General features: G+C 20.6%; 1 protein-coding gene across 2 annotated transcripts; it reads right to left on the reverse strand.

Annotated features, from left to right (window-relative positions):
* Nucleotides 1–673: 673 nt before the first annotated feature.
* Nucleotides 674–17460, reverse strand: LOC122852328 (ATP-binding cassette sub-family G member 4). 2 transcript variants are annotated; one of them, XM_044152080.1, is made up of 12 exons: nucleotides 17180–17460; nucleotides 10792–11134; nucleotides 6603–6720; nucleotides 4527–4716; nucleotides 4304–4449; nucleotides 3119–3357; nucleotides 2700–3017; nucleotides 2476–2639; nucleotides 2162–2330; nucleotides 1976–2076; nucleotides 1549–1911; nucleotides 674–1459 (listed from the first exon to the last, which is right to left on the reverse strand). In XM_044152080.1, the coding sequence occupies exons 2-12, from the start codon at nucleotides 10985–10987 to the stop codon at nucleotides 1301–1303; spliced, it is 2163 nt and encodes a 720-aa protein (XP_044008015.1). In that variant the 5' UTR covers nucleotides 10988–11134; nucleotides 17180–17460; the 3' UTR covers nucleotides 674–1300. The 2 variants fall into 2 exon arrangements, with proteins under 2 accessions (XP_044008015.1, XP_044008014.1); XM_044152079.1 differs by lacking the exon at nucleotides 17180–17460 and adding an exon at nucleotides 11895–12245.
* Between the last annotated feature and the right edge of the window lie 691 nt (nucleotides 17461–18151).

Raw genomic sequence — 18151 nt, forward strand, 5'->3', positions numbered from 1 at the left:
AATCGAATTTAATTGTAGTTTTAGTTGTTATTTCTATTTGGCAATAATAATAAATATTTATTTATCCAGTCCAATTTGATTTTCAATGATGATTCATGATGAGTCATTACATTAACAGTATATTCTTCATAAATTTTTCTGATTATTTTGATGGAAAAAAACCTTTCAAAGCAGAATGAAAAAAAATAATAACTGCCGGAAATCCTGTTGGAAAAAGTCACAGATTGTGTATTCATTAAATATATCAAAAAAATTTTATACATTATTGTTTCTCAGATTATTCCAGTATAATTAAAAAATAATAATAAAAAAAATTAAAAAAAAAATAAAACAATCAAAGAATTAAACTTTACAACAAAAAAAAAAAAAATCTGCAAGTGTTAAAATTAATCCTGAAACATAACTTACTACTATAATAATTAAGTGAAAAAATTACTAAGAAATAAAATTCAATTTTATATTGTAATTAATATTTTGATACAAAATACAAAAATTTGATTTTATTAACAAAAAAAAGTTTACAAATTTTTTTCAATGTTTCATTATTTTAATTTATAATTAATAAATTTATCCTTTAATAGTTTAAACCCTTTTTTTTGTTTTTTTTCGATAAATAAGTATTTTAAAATTATATTTTCTGATAATGTTTGCAGTCCGTATTTTATTTTAATCGATTAACTTTCATTCTTCCAGGTATCAAATATATTCTCATTTAATTTTTGCTTATCGAGAATTGTTAAAATAGTACGTTCAAAATTTTTATTTGTAATTTTACCTATATGTATAAAAAAAAATTAAGAAAAAAAAAAAAAGAATAGGCAGGAAAGAAAAAAAAAAAACGAGTTAGTAGTATTTGGTCTATTAAAACTGGCAAGATAAACTTATAAAAATATTATTGCCCATTAAGATGGAGGTAGTTTATGTTTAATCCTCCATTTTTTTAATTTATAATTTTGTTTTTATTTTTTAAAAGTGAAAACTCCACAGCCATTCACGAATTAAGAATTTTCATTGCCAAGTGTCAAGTAATTGACATTAAAAAAATTATTAAACTAGTATATCATTCAAGAATAAAACATCAAATAAAAAATTTTTAAGATCAAATTATTTTGTCAAATTGTATTAAAATATTTTAAAATTAAACCCATATAATCATCAAAACGACAAATAATAATTTTATCATATTATAAATTTGTCTTGTATATTAGATTCATAACTAACTGGCACTCTTCATTGATGTCAAATTTTTCATTAAGCAATTACATTTAATTATTTTAATTAATTTAATTATTTTTTAATATTATCGTCCTGATTTTACTTTCCAACGAAGAAACAAGAATGCTGAAACTCTCAGGATAAGAAATATTAAAACAAGAGCAAGAGCATCGAGTGTATAATCTGCATGTACCATGTCAAGTTCTTCAAGTGTTGTCATTGGATTTTTAAAATGACAATATGCCTAAACATAAAAAATAATAAAATAATTAATAGAATATCATAAAAATAATATAAATATAATAATGACTTAAAAATTATTTAAATACGTACAGTACAATTTGGTTTTGGATCACAAGTACAATCTAATCTTTTTCTATCAAATCCATAAGTTGCTAGTGTCGTTCCTTCAAAACCATATCTTATATAACTCAAGTATGTTATCCATCTTAGATAAACTGGTATCGCATCAAAACTAACAAAGAAACCCGAAAATAATAAAAATGGTACAGACATAACTGGTGCTAGAAATACACCATTTTGTACATTCATTGCTGCACCAACAACAAGACCAACTGATTGTGCAACAAATGATATTAATAAACATGCACCCAAAAACATTCCAAATCTAAATCCTTCTTGTGGTTGTGATGTCATAATATAAACAATAACCAAATAAATTGTACAAAAAACAGCCTGAAATAAAATATATTTCATGAAAAATTTAATATAAATTTATAATATTTAATTTAAAACTCACTTGAAATGGTAAATCAGAAACTGTTATTGCTAAATAATACGATTTCAATGAGTACCATCTATTAAAATGTTCTTTCATTAGTACAGGCATTTCCAATGGAACTAAATAAATTGAAAAAATAAATTAATTACACCATCCAAAATTATTAAAAGAATACAAATAATAATTTTAACAAAATTTACTTACAAGATAATATTGTTATTGTCATTGAGGTATACATTAAAAATAACATATTAAAAAATAAAAATCCAAGATTACTTAGTACTTTGTGGCCATCATTACCAATGTCATAATAAAGAGAACCAATTAAAATACCAACAAGAATATGAGCAAATAATCTGAGATACATCAAAGTCTATAAACAAAAAAAAACAACATATAATACTTTAAAATATTTTGAGGATGATTTAAAAATAAACAAGTTAATTGATTTTTGTTTTTTTTTTATATTTTTTTGTCAATTTAATCTTTAATTTATTTTGTAAAAAAATAATAATTACCCAATCACGATAACTGAATAGTAATGTTCTTTTGAGAATAACCCAAAATTGTGTAAATTCACTTGTTGCATATCTCTCGGGAGTATTAACAATTGTTTCATCCAGCAGTGAAGTATTAACAGTTATATTATCAACTTTTTCTGCTATTGATATCACAACTTCATCTTGAATAAAAGTAATTATTATTATTAAATTGAATTTTAATTTTTAAAATAAAAACTTACTGCTGTGCTTTGCAATATCATTAGTTGCAAATTTTGGTAATATTCCTCTATTGGTTGAATTTTCAATGGGTAATTTATCAGTATATTTATCTTGTATATTACTAGCATCATTTTTATCTGGAATATTATCATCTTGTTTTGTTTCTTCTTTAACTTCAATATTTTTTGTTGTGCCATTTTTTTGATTGACATTATTTAAATTATCACCTTTTGTTTCTGGAAATGGATTACCTTCACGAATATCATTTTTACCATTATTTATTGCCGAAACAAGACTTGATATATTATCACCATATTCTCCACAAGCAACTTCAATAACTAAATTCATAAAAAAATTAAAAAAACATTATCAATATGAAAATATAAAACGAGTTTTTAAAATAAATAAATTAAACAAAAAAATCGTAGTAAAAACTTACTGAAGGATGCTGGATTGTGATAACTTGGACAATGAAGACCCTGATATTTTAGAAATGAAACGAGTTGTGATGTTGATCCTTGATAAACACACTGGCCTTCAGCAAGAGTGTAAAGTGCATCGAACATTTCAAAAAGCCGAGCACTTGGTTGATGAATGGTACAAATAATTGTTCTTCCGCCTTTAGCAAGTGTTTTTAATAATGATATACACTGAAAACATGACGAAGAATCCAATCCACTGTAATAAAAATTAATTTAATTAATTTCATTTAGATAAATATAATAAGGAAATTAAATACAGATTACAAATTTATTATTATTTCTTTTTTTTTTTCTAATAAATACTTGAACGATGTTCAAGGGCTAAAAAGAAATGTTTTTAAAAAAACAATTAAATAATTATTATCAGGAAATACAAGATGTGAACCTTGAAAAACAAGTCGTATCGCAAATAATTTGACCCCTTGGTACATCAAATCAAGGTTGAATCATAAAATTATTGTTTACCAATAATATATCAATTTTATTTTTCAATTTTTCTTATTTGATTTTTAATTTTTAAATACTTTAGATAAAATGTTAATATTATGATCATTTAAAAACGTGAAAGTAGTATAAAATTAAAAAAAAAACATTCTTGCAAAAATAAATATAGACATAAAAGAAGAGAAATAATATAAAATAAACTAGCACACGTGCATCACGACAGCTTTCACTTGTACATTTGTACATTTGTACTTATTTAAATTTATTTATTTGTAACTCATACGAATGGTCATAAACACTTTATTTTGAATGAAGAAAAAATATTTAAATTTTGCAATGACAAATAGAAAAATACACATTTTCAAAAGAATTCAAATTCGTAATATTTGATGCGTTAACTACTCGAAAGATGATTTAGTATTGGGGTTAAATATATGTGCATTTAGAATATTGTGAAAATTGCATATAATTTCACACGTAAATAGAGAAAAGAAAAAAAAAAAATACATGATTAAAAATAATTATGTTTTTTTAATGCAAAATTTTATAACTAAAATTACTTTGAGATTAGAAATAATTGAAAAAAATATTGTCTTGAATTTATGTGAAATTTAATAAGAATAAAATTACTATGATAAAAATGGGAAGTGAATAATTAAAAAAAATATAAATAAAAATATTAATAATATCAAGTTCACCTTGTTGGTTCATCGAAGAACATGATCGGGGGGTTGTTGACCAGTTCAAGGGCTATTGAGAGTCTTTTTTTCTGGCCACCACTAAGGTTCGAGGTCATTGTGCGACGATGTTCAGCAAGTCCAAGTGTTTCAAGAATTTCTTGAATCTTTTAATCAAAAATAAATAAATTATGATTTATGATTTTTTTTTGTTAATAATAAATAAAAATTTAGCTTTATTTACCACTTCATTTTTTTCCTCTTTTGAAATATGTTTACTGAGTTTTAAACTAGATGCAACTTTCATGGATTCTTCAACAGTCAAATTACCATGTAATTGATTATCCTGCATAATATAAGCTGATAATTTTCTGAATGAACTTAAATTTCTTTCATGACCATTTATTGTTATGCTTCCCTCAGTTCCACTTGATCTGTAAAACAACGAAAAAAAAATTAAATATTAAAACAACAAAAATACAAGTATAAATTAATGAGCTAACAAATTAATTTATTAACTGAATAAACTATTAGTTGACTTGTTAAATACGTCAATAAATAAACAAATGAATAATAAAAAATATTCAATGTCAAGAAATTTTTTTTTTTGATATTGTCTATATTTCAACCGGTAAAAGTTCAACCAAGAAAAAAAAAAAACAGTAAAAAATTAATATATTTATATTATAAAAATAAAAAGAATTATGAATCATTGAAAACCGGTTATTAACACGTGCTATTAAACATTTTAAAGAAAAAAAAAAACCAACACTTGAACTAGAAATTAAATATATTAAATATTATTATTTCATTGTTATAAATTTTGTGAAATTTCATTTAATAAATAAATCAAACAAAGATATTTTAAAAATCTATTATTTTTTTGTTTATTAAACTCCCGGATTTTATACTGTCATATATATATATTTATTAAGTTTGGAAAATTTCCACATTTTAAGTTATTTTTTAACAAAATTTTTTCATTTATTAAAAACCGGTTTAAAGTTATTTTTACTTAATTTTAATTTTATAAATATTATATATTATTTTATTATAATTATTTATTATTGTATTATTAATTTATTGTTATCTTTTGTATTTTCTATGATATTTAACATTGTAAAATAATATAATAATAAAATTTTAATACTCAATTTTATTATTGAATGAAGGAAAAATCAGAGCGACGATCGTGAATTGTAAAGTTAAACCTTGACATGATGTCTTGACCTCAAATAAATATACGTAAATTTAAATTATAAACTTGAAGTGATCAAATCACTTGAATACTAATTATTACAATAAATACTAGTAATTTTTTTTTTTTAAATCATTACAATAATACTAACAGACAACTAAATTTATTTGATGATCATAAATTTTTCATTCATTTTTTATTATATATTTATCTGTATATGAATGTTTATTTTGCAATTTAATATTATCTGTTTTTTGTTTATTAAATTTCGTTTTTTGCCCTGATGATTTGATGATAACTTATGATCATGTTAATCATGATGACGAAACAAACAATATAAGCTCTTTCTTAGTGAATAATAATTTTTGCAATCATTAAAGTTTATATAAACACATAGTGTTATTTATGACATAATATAATAAATTTTTTTTTCATTATACATTTAATTGAATAATAAGTAAAATTTAAACTCAAGAAAATAATAAAAAAATTTTAATAAAATAGTATCAACATCATAGAGTAAAAGTAATTTTTTACTAGTTCACTTTCTTTTTTTTTTTTTATTTTTATTATTATTTATATAGCATTCAACGTAACAAGTAAATTATTATAATAAAATTTTACTTTTTTTTTTCAACTCATGTTACATATTGTTTTACATTAAAATTGTTGTTTTTTTTTTATATTTTAGAAAATGTTTTAATGATTTTGCAAATTTAATAAAAATAAAAAAACATGTTATCATGATTTTTAAATAACAAATAATAATGATAATGGAAAAATTGGATAATAGTTAAATTAAGAATATAAAATAGATTATTTCCCATGTATATTTTGTTTATTTTAAAATGGTTTAAAAAAAGATTGCAATTGTTAAATAAATTTTCCCCCATCAATCCCATCAAGAGACTTAATTTTTTATGTACAAGTATATACATTTTTTTTTATATCTATTTTACTATGTCACTTCCGGTGGTCAACGGAAGTCAATGAAGGTAACACAATGATACTTGATACCCCGCGTAAATTACAGATCTCCAATAAATGAAATAAATAATAAAAAAAAAATGAATAAATATTTAAATATAATTTTTATATTAATATTTAAATTATTTAACATACTTATAGCCAGTTAAAATATTTAACAGGGTAGATTTTCCAGCTCCAGATGGTCCCATAATTGCAGTAAGTTCACCAGATCTAAGTCGTCCACTAACGGACTTTAAAATTGTTTTTACATCTGAAATAATAAAATTAAAAATAAAATACATTTATTATTTATAAATTAACAATATAAATTTAAAAAAAAAAACATTTTTATCTTTAATTAAGATGTTTATAGATAAATTAAGATAAATTCATTTAAATTTGTATATTTGTAATTGTGGATAACAATTATTGTCTTTTGTTTAATATATATATTTAATATTGAGTACAACGATATCATTCGAACAAAGGAATGATACCAAGTTGAGCACTTTGATTTATGAACAAAGTCCAACACTGATTTTAATTGGCACACAACTTTTGTGTTTAATTCATTCTTCATATATATTTCATCAAATTAATCTCAATACAATTTTTTATATTTTGATATTTTTAATGACATCAATCAATTAGTAAAATAAACATGTTTTTCTTTATGTTTATTGTTCATTTTTTCAATGATTTTTTATTCATTTATCTGAGTGAATTTAAAAAGAAAATATATTTTATAAATTTCAATAAAAAAAAAAAAGACAAATATTTAATCTTTTATTTATTCCAATGAAACAGTTGAATAGATAATTTTTTAATTATTTACTTTTTAGTAAAAACAGCTGAGTGAGATATAAATAATGAGAGTAAAACGCCTCTTAGTTATTTTGAGTCATGTTTGTTATGTCACAAATCACAATGACGTACAAATTCTTGGTAAAATGATAAGTAAACAATTTTGTTTATATTAAATTTTAAAATATATTTATTTATTATAATAAATAATATAAACATAAACTATAATATTAAACTGTTTTAAGGAAAAAAAATTATTTAATTTTTATATACATTTTAAATACATTTTAAATAATTTAATTATTTTTATATAAAAAAAAAATGAAATAAAAAATTTAAAAAGGTGATATTATTATAAGATTGATAATAAGTTACATAACTTAATGTTAATTTTTATGTCAGCCCGGAACTATTTAATGCAAAATTTAAATAGTGTAAATTTTTTTACCTAGTAAATGTATTTATAAAAAAAAAGCAATTTTTTTTTTTATTTATACTTTTTTTTTTTAAGTAATAATTTACATAGGTATGAGGTCAAGTTTGGAATAATCTGAAATATCACAAGATTGCATTGATGTTTAAATTTTTATCATAAATTATGCAAATAAAAAAAAAATTCAACAAGATAAATTTTTATGAGAAAATTATTTGAATTTTTTTTTTTGTCAAAAAAAAATCATGGAATAATTTTCAAAATTTTTGTTTTTGTATTGACAAATTAACTGGTGATATATAAAAATTATTATTTAAAAAAAAATTAAGTTAATTTAATTTTACAATAAATAAATAGATTGAGAAAATTATTTAAAACATTTTTTTCTATTTTTGAATGAAATGATATCAATGAAAAATTTACAATGCTTGAATTTTAATTTATTTCTTTTATTTTTTATTCAATACTTTTCAATTAATATTATTTGTTGGATATATATATGTTTATTATGAGATTAATAATGAAAAGGTACAATTGTATAAGTACGTAACGAGTTGACGGTTTTTCCAATTGTATAATTTTTTTAAATAAATTTATTACTGTTTATATTTTTTCTCTTACTTTTTTCATTATTATTTTTTTTGCTATCTTAAGATACGTGAGTTCGTACATGCGTACGTGATCTTCCTCATGTTTCACAATTTTAACAGCAGGTTTTAAAGGGACAAAGGGTGAACCGGTTGAGTAATTTTTTTTTTATCCTTTTTGTATCTTATAAATATTTTTTCAAGTTAAAATTAAAATAACCAACAATATTTAATTAAAATAAAATACATTTATTTATCTTGATAATTTATTGTCAAAGTTATGTATTTTTTTAAGAGTAATAAATACTGCAACTTGTATATGTTCATTACAAGACAATTTGATAATAATATGTTGTGCATGATTTAAAGATATTTGTCTATGTTGTCATAATTGTTTATTACCTTTAGGCCGAAAAAAAAGGTGATTGCAAATTGAAAATAGAAATACTAGTGTGACCTCAATAAAATGATACAAAATTGCAAGATAATGACTTTGAATTGAATATATTCTTGATGAATTCAATCATACCTAATTATTAAGAAATAAATATATAAAAAAAATTCATAATTGTATTTAATGGCTTTCTATCAATCCTAGCATAGTATATTTTTTTTTTTAATCCTACTCTGCTTATTTGATTATTCAAGTTGATTTAAACTTTGCAAAAAATTTTATTAATAATAATAAAAATAAATTTACCACATCTTTTGACAAGATGACTTTTAAATAACGATTGAGGCCAGGTCAAAATGAAAAAAAAAGCCAGCTATTTAATAGCTAAATAAAAAAACAACAAGTAAAAAAAAAGTCACAATAAATTTCATAATTTTTTTTTTTTATATTTTAAACGTGAGAGTTATTTTTTAATTCTTGCAATGTCACTGGTAATTTTTTACAGATTATTATAAAGAAATAAAATTCATTAAAAAATATTTTTTACTATTTTTGTTTTTTTTTTTTATAAATGAATACTTATGATATTTTTAGAGATGGCTTTGAAACGTGAAGTAAATTACAAAGAAATAATAAATAGAAAAAAAAAAAAATTCAGCATCTTTGACAAATTGTTTTAAACTCGATAGTAAAATGCGGTCATGGCTTTTACATACTGTAGACAAGAAATCATTGTACAGTGATTTGGCAATCTTTGGGTTTTTATTTATATGAATAAAATAGTAAGAGCAAAAAAAATTAGAAAATATTTCGACTTGTATGGTTTTTTCTTATAAAACTTTCAAATGAATGTATTTTTCTCACTTGCGGTTTTTTAATTCATGGTAATAACTCCATAACCGAGTAACCAAAAATCATTAAATAATATAAAACTAAATAATAAAAAAAAACTAGAGTATTTTGATTGTTGTTTGAATATTTTTTTCTTTTATCAACTGACTTATTTTATCATTCAAATGTTCTCATTCAAATACTTTTGCATATATTAAAAACATAAGTTTCATGTTTGTTTAAATATTACACTTGTCAAATCATAAATAAACGAAAATAAAAAGTGTTAATATTGCATTACTAGTTTAACTTTAAAAATAAATATAAAATGACAGAAATGCAATAATGTAATTTTAGAAATGAATTAATTTTCTAAATGATATTGAATAGTAAATTAATATAATATATATATATATATATATATATATAATTATTAAAATGATAGTGTTATCGATTGAAGGATATGTTGACCAAGATCACAGGTCATAATTTATCAAAACGCATAACTTTATTATCATCACAATGCATCTTTAAACCACGTGAGCATTTTCATATATCGACCTTTGTAAAGACAACAACACACATTTCCTTCTTCTCAATGATAAAAAATATCAAAATGATAAAAAAACAAAATTATATTTAAATAATAACAAAAGATTCTTTGAAAATTACAAATATAATTTTTTTTATATATAAAAAAACAATAACAATTGATATGTATGAAAAAAAAATGTCAACTTGGGTTCATTTGATTTTAATCAACGTTATTTATATTAAAAAAAAAATTTTTTTTTTTTGTTTGCCATTGACGCACAATCGATTGAATACATAAAATACAAAAAAAAAAATGGGAAATAACATTAAAAAAAAAAAAAACAATATTATAGATGAAACTTGTATTCATTTATTTTTTGTTGAATTTTTTTTTCTTCTTTTTTATCTTGTATATATATATCCTTTTGCAAATGACAGTGAAGAATTGTAAAATATAAAAGAATGATTCTGACTTGTTGTCGTGAAACAAGAACGTATTAAACATGAGTTTATTGAAAAAATAAAAATAAAAAATAGTGAATGATTAGGTAATATTAATTTTGATTTAAAAAAATTCTGTATTTAATGAAACTGATATTAAAAAAAGTGCAGCATAAATAAACACGTGTGCTTCAAAAAATAATATATGTTTTTTTTTTTAAATTGTAGATATTAATTTAAAAAATATTCTTTTGTTTGCTTAATTGGTGAGTAATTATTATGACAAGTTTAAAGAATTTTAAATAAAAATATACTCACTTGCTTTTCTTCCTTCTCGTACTTTAAATACCAAATCTGTAAATGCCAAATCAACTGGTGGTCGTTTTGGCAAATGTGTTATTGTTTTTGGTTGAATTGGAACAATCTGAATTTGTGAAGGCACACCACCTTTTGTTGGCTGCATCAATATTCCATTGTTATCATCATCTCGTGAACTATTTCCTTCGTGCTTCATTTTTATAAACTTTTTTAAATTTTTTTAAAAATATTAATTGTCAGTTATTTTTACTCCAATATATTTATATAAAGTTGTAAAACAAATATATAAAATTATACACTTGATTCACTCACTTCACGTGGATATAAAAAAATTGATTAATACCTGGAAATAAAAAATGATTATAAAACATTAGTTGATTAATTTTATTTTCAACAAATATTATTAAATTATCTATAAACTTCAATATTAATATTGAAAAAGAAAAGAAACAGTTTTAAAATTTTGTTATTTGGCTATTTGTTTTATCATAATAAAATTAATATTTATGAGATTTTTAAATTTAATAATAACAATGAAAATTGCATGTAATGATAATAATAATAATTATTATATTTATCGGTGTCATACTATAATGAAACAAAGCGTCATTATAATACGACTGTAACAAAAAAAAAAAAAAATTTATTTTAAATAAATAGTTCCGTACCAATTAACATGCATGATTTCTAAGAAAATTATATATCTATTTATTGAAAAATATAAAAATCTAATCGAACAATTGTTTAATACGTCACAATATATAAATTAAAAATTTTTTCTCTCAAATTGCGCAACAAATAATTATTCTTTTATTGTTATTTTTTTTTTTTTTTCAAATATTAATATATTATCACAGCAGGAAAAATTTATTTTATTTTATATGTTTTAAACTTTTTATTTTTACTCCAAAAATTATATTATTATTTTACAGTGCTATCGTAAATACACCGATAAAACTGAGTTATAATTATATAAATTTATAATTAAACAAAAATAAATTAATTGATATAAAAAAAAAAAAAAAAAAGCTGCGCGTGACTGAAGAATCAAAGACATTGACAAATTTGAAAAAATAATAAATTAAATTAATTTTAAAACTTACATGTTATTAATTTTTAAAAGTCATTGAGATATCCGTCAGTTCACACTATATTATTTAAAAAAAAAAATAAAACGGAAATATTTAATTTTTAATTTTCTAAGTGTGATTTAAAAAAATTTTTCAATTAAAAAAATAACTGTTGGCAGTATTATTTTAATATAAATTTTATATTGTTATGATTGTTATTAAAATTATTGAGTCTTGATAGTCCGGTTTTTGAGGAATAATATTTGATAATTATTGTTAAAAAAAAAAAATTAATTTTTAATGCAGGACGAGCGCACGAAACGTTCTTGGCCTGCGATGTTAGTGCCACCGCGTCTGGACACAGACTGACTACTATTTACTTAATTTGTTGGCAACAAGTACTTTTGCATGGCCATAACCGTTGACCATTGTATATACATACGATACATACATAAAGTCATCATATATTTAATAGGAGAGAATAAATGATACCAATGAAAATCAGTCTGGATGTCCGGCCAAAGTCTCAATGAGATTTTTCCACTGTCAATCAATTTTTATATATTTTTTTCTTTTCTTTTCTCTTCTTTTTATAATTTAATAATAATGGTTATTGCATTATTATTAAATTGTATTTAGTTTTATGTTACGATACTTTAAATAATCAAAATGTCGGGACACTATCGATACATGAAAACACTAATTTTCAATACATAAAGATTGCTTTTATTATTTGTAAATTGAGATAAATTTAAAGAATGTATATAAAATTAATTTATAAATACTTTTTTGTTTTTTTATCATGGATTTAATTTTATTTATTATATTTATATATCCAATTCAAGGTTAAATAATTATTGAAAAAAGAAAGGATTATTTTTAAAATTTGATTAATCAATAAAATTTTTTAAATGCTTCAGATGAGATAAAAAAAATGAAGTTATTTAGATATATTTATTTTAAGATCAAATAATTGTTTTTTTTTTCATTTTTAAAATAAGGATATTTTTTTGAGCTAATAAGTTAATAACAATTATGAAATTTAAATGATAATGACAAATTTTAAAACCCAAACAAAATAACTACAAAAAAAAAAATCTTCAATCACGTTATTTGTCATTAAGTTTTAACTGGTTTCATTTGGTTATTTTTTAAAAATATATTGGCTACAAAGTACAAAAATTAAATAACTTCTGCTGCAACAGTACAAATTCTCTTTTTGTTAAATAATTTTTTTTAATATTCCAATTAGCGATGACAATTCATATTTGTTGTAAAAAAAAAAATTATATACAAGTAATTATATATTTATCAAACAATTGGAAATATAATTTTTTTTCGTTAATAATTATTCGATAAATAATGATAAATAAAGGCTATAAGACTTAAAAAAAAATTCACAATATAAAAAAAAAAAAATTAACCGGATTTTTTATTATTCAGAAAAAATTAAACGAATATATAAAAAAAAAAAAAATGTTACAATGTATAAATATACACATGATATACCCGCATGAATTAATTTTTTATTTCTTTCAAAATAAATTATAATTTTAATTTTAAACAATGACAAAATGAAGAAAGTATTTTATATATTTTCCAAATTTTTTAAAAATAGTTAAAACATTAAAAAACTTGTAAATAATAAATGAAAAGATAAAAAGTCTTAGTGCATAAGAGAAATTAAAGAAATTCATATCAAACAATTATAAATTCATTCAAAAAAAAACTCCACAGGTAAGATCTTTAATTTGAATTTGAAATTTTTTTTTTTTTTTACATCTGTGATATTGAATTTAGATGGTATAAAATTATCTCAATTATTAAACGTGTAAAAAATTAACACGTGTATATTTTTTTTTTCATAATACTAGCAGCAAGTACACACGCAATATCAGAGTTCAAATGCAAATGACTAGTTATTATTTTTAATTCAAAAAATTTAAAAAAATATCAAAGTAAAATATCATTGTAATAATTTAATTTTTTTATTTAAACTTTTATTTTATTTTTAAAACTTTGTGAAGTATTTCTATTTACTACATTCTCATTCAAATGTTTTTTTTTTATTTTTCGTTATAATTAATATTGTTACAATAATTACATGAACTGTGTCTAATTAAATATAAAATTTATTGTCAATTGAAATTGATTTATTAAATATTCAATATATTTTTTATATCTCAACAAGATTAAAAAAAACCATCAAATATTGAAATATGATACAATGTATTAAGACTTCTAGTAATTATAAAAAAAATTAATAAATAATTATAAACGTATAATTAAAAAAACATTTGAAACGTCATAATTTTTTTTACTTATTACTGATTTACCATATTAATTGTCAACTATATAAATACTGCATGATAGTTATTTTTTTTTTTTTTTATTCTCAATGATAAATCAACACGCGTTTAATACTTTTTTGTTACATGTTATCTTTGTGATCAAAGGCAAATTGTTTAACAGAATTTTTTTTTTTTTTCCAATGTTAATAATAAATTTAAAAATATATTGAAATGGAAAAAAAAATTATAATATAATTATTAATGTCTAGAGTACATAAAAAATGAATGAAAAAAAATTTAAGATATTTTTTTTTTATGATTTTAAATGTCGTCTAGAGAATCGAATTAATTTTAAACCTTCTAAACAAAAAAAAATCTATAACATTTAAAATTTTAATTTTATATACGATTAATAAATTTTTTTTTTTTTTTTTTTTGAAACAATGTTATGACGTATTGATGTTTTGAAAAAAAATTAATTTTTTAATTTCAAGTATGTATAATTTTGATAAAAATTGGACCTGTTATCTCAAGGAGAAATTTATCTTTTGAATCTAAATTTAATTTGTTAACTTGAGGAATTACTTGAGGAATAAAAAAAAATATCAATGATATAAAAACAAGAGATGAGAACAAAGCTAAAATAGCTCTTTACAATTTATAATTACTCAATTTAAGTTTTTTTTTTTTTATCATATCTTGTTATCAAGTTCCTGTAAATAGTTCTGATCATGGTTTTTATCTTAAAAAGTCTCTATTTTATTTTTAAAAAATTAATCTGCGAAAAGTATTTTATATAATGATAAAACCCTTAGCAAAAAATAAAAAGTAATTAACTCAGTGCTGTCTGTAATAATTTCAAATAAAAACTAATTTCAAGTGAAGTTTAATTTCCAATCATGCTTCAATAAAAATGTCAAGTATATATCAATTTTTTTTCTATCAACAGTAAGATAATTAAACTCAAAAAAACTTGGATAATTTCTAAAAACAATTAAAATATAGTTCGTAAAATATATGTATGTAGTTAAGCAAAAAAAAATAATGAAAAATTAAACCATCAACTTGGTGCAGAGTCCAAGCTTGATTGAATCATCAACGGACATAATTTATCTAATAAAAATAATAATATGGTTTATGTCTGACGCACCTTTAAAGCTCCATTGTCATTACTCATTATGATATAATAAATATATAACTTAATTAAGTCCAAAATGAAAATAGCAATTGAAAATTTAATTAATTTATATTTAACTATTATCATTAACAAAATAATAATACATTTTATTAACTTTTAAAAATGTTCAAACATTAAAAATTGCATATCTTCATATATCAATGAAAAAAAAAAATATAAAAATCATTTTTTCCAGGTAATAAAATTACTAACCTTTTTTGAAATATAAATTCAATAGAAAAAAAAACAAGCCAATTTGTGTAAAAAATATTTAAAATTTGATGAATTACATTTAAAAAAAAAAATTGCATTTTAAGTTGATGATATTTTTTTTTGATTAAATTTTAATAAAATAAAAATTAATGTTAAAAATAATTTATTGGAATATTAAAAAAATTGACTTTTATTAATTTTGAATAATTATTATCACAATACCTGGACGTACAGACAATTTACTAGTTGTGCACACAGTTCAAGGTAATTTTATCAACGAATCAATTAATATGCTTGATCATACGTTTAAATTGACCTCGAAAACCGGAATATATATATTTTTTTCCATAGTCTACATTGCTTTTCTAAATTTTTTTATTTTAAATACCACTGAAAACAACAACAACAACAACAATAAATTTACCAATCAAAAATATGCATTTTATATTCATATAAAAAATTGATAGAAATTAATCTAGATAAAATTATTTTTTTTTGGCAATATTGAGTGGATTTATGAGTATACATTTTTAATAATTTTTTATAATCTGGAAATTGATAATAAAAAAGATAAAGAAGAGATCAAAGTTCCATTTTTATATATATTGCCATTCTATTGACGTATTTTTTTCTGTTTATTTTGACAGACTTAATTTAAAAAAAAAAATAATAATATAATTTAAATTAAAATAGTAAGTATATTTTGTTTGATAGAAAATTCAATTTTTATTTCTAATTTACTCAAGTATTTCTAAAGCATATAAAAAAAAATAATAATAACTGCAAAATTACGTATATACTTTGAATACGAAGGACTATTGATAAGTTTTTTTTTTTTTTTTTCATGATATAACATAGATAATTTTCAATGATTGAAGTATTTAAAAAGAAAAAAAAAAAAATACTACATATTTTTATTTTCAAAAAGTATATTAAAAAGAAATAAAATTGTTGATTATTTGAGGTTCATTGAACGTTTTTTAAATATGTCAATCAATATAGAGATAACGGTAATTATTAAAAATTATATTTGTCTGAATATTAAAATGACGTACATACATGTGTAAAAAAAATATACATTGAAATGATCATAAATATGACGCGAAGATGAATTTATAAAATAATACATTTTTAAGACAATTAAAAATTCATAAAGATTTTTTATTTAAATATTAAAAATATGGAATTTTATATCTGGATATTTTGATGAATTTAGAGGAAAAAAATAAACAATCTAAAAAAAATTACAATGTGAAAGGATGTTCTTTGCAGGAAAAAAAAAATTGTTGATCATTGACCGTAAAAAAAATATCGTGATCTTGACTTTCGCAAGGTAGGGGAAAAAGAGAAAGACCCTCAACCTGACCAACTATAAAAATTAATTTAATTATTTTAAATTTAATTTTCAGAAATATTATATATATCATAAAACTCCAAAAATAAAATACCGTTATGAGCAATAAACAACAAATTGGAGCAGAAAAAAAAATTTAAAAAAAAACAACAACAACGATGACAGTGAGGTCAATGGTGGTTGTTCTTAAAAACTATGTCAATTATTTTAATATATTTTTATGAAAAAAATTATACAATATTACATTAAAAATACATATCTAATAGTTATTTCAAATACATACCTTTGTAATTATAATATTCTCATGACACAATTGTAAATCGTTATCACACAAAGCCACTTAACTTTTAACATTATTATCGTTTTTTTATTTTATACATATTATTTTTCACTTTTTAAAAAATTTATTAACAAAACGAAGTAATGATTATTGTAAATATAATTGTTGGGCTGTTTTTATTGTTTGATTTTAATTTTTAGAGACAATTAGTAATACTGCTTTTGTTCTAAGCCTATTTTTTTGTAAACTAATCTTTTATTTTTTACATGATGACTGCATGTGTGTGTACATATGTGTGTGTGTGTTGTGTTAAGAGAAAAAAAAAAAAAAAAACTGCAACAGCTGACACTCGGTTGATAAGTTGAAATCTTTTTTATCAACATTTGAATAAAAAGATTTTTATTTTATGGATAATATAAAGAGCGCAAATATAAAATAATTTTTCTAAAAATAAAACTATATATCGTTTATGCAGACGTGATATCTTAATGTTTATTAACAGTTAGCCGACAAGTAATGGGCCGACAAAAAAACAATGATTGTAGCTGATTGTACTTGGATTGTAGATGATTGTAATATATTTAGTTTTGTTTGTCAACCCCCTCATTAATTTTAATTAATTAATGAATATTTGGAGTTGCCAGATAGCCGACAATTTATAATTTTCAAATGGCTGATATTTTTATAGTAATAAGATGCTTAATCGATAGCAAATCGTTTGTACATCATTATTTTTCGTTTGTCATTGTTCAATAACTTTTATTTTTTTAAATATTAATTAAAAACCATTGTACTATTCATCCCCCCTGTTAATTGGTACTTGCGCATGCGCGGTTACAGTGATAAAAAATAACAGATATTGAAGTTTGATTTATTTTTTTTTATTAAATACTATAATGAATTGATAAGATAGTAATTCGATATTTACTTAGTTGTTGATTATTTAAAAAATGTTATTGTTTATCATTGTACACA

This window comes from Aphidius gifuensis, linkage group LG3 (assembly GCF_014905175.1).
Source record: "Aphidius gifuensis isolate YNYX2018 linkage group LG3, ASM1490517v1, whole genome shotgun sequence".
Taxonomy (NCBI): Eukaryota; Metazoa; Arthropoda; class Insecta; order Hymenoptera; family Braconidae; genus Aphidius; species Aphidius gifuensis.

What these genes read in the sequence shown, in the direction of transcription:
- LOC122852328 (XM_044152080.1), bottom strand. Translation starts at nt 10,987, where the DNA reads ATGAAGCACGAAGGAAATAGTTCACGAGATGATGATAACAATGGAATA. An exon ending in TCACAATCCAGCATCCTTCA is followed by an intron (nt 3,018 to 3,118) that starts GTAAGTTTTTAC and finishes TTATGAATTTAG; the next exon opens with TTATTGAAGTTGCTTGTGGA. An exon ending in TATTCAGTTATCGTGATTGG is followed by an intron (nt 2,331 to 2,475) that starts GTAATTATTATT and finishes TTTTGTTTATAG; the next exon opens with ACTTTGATGTATCTCAGATT.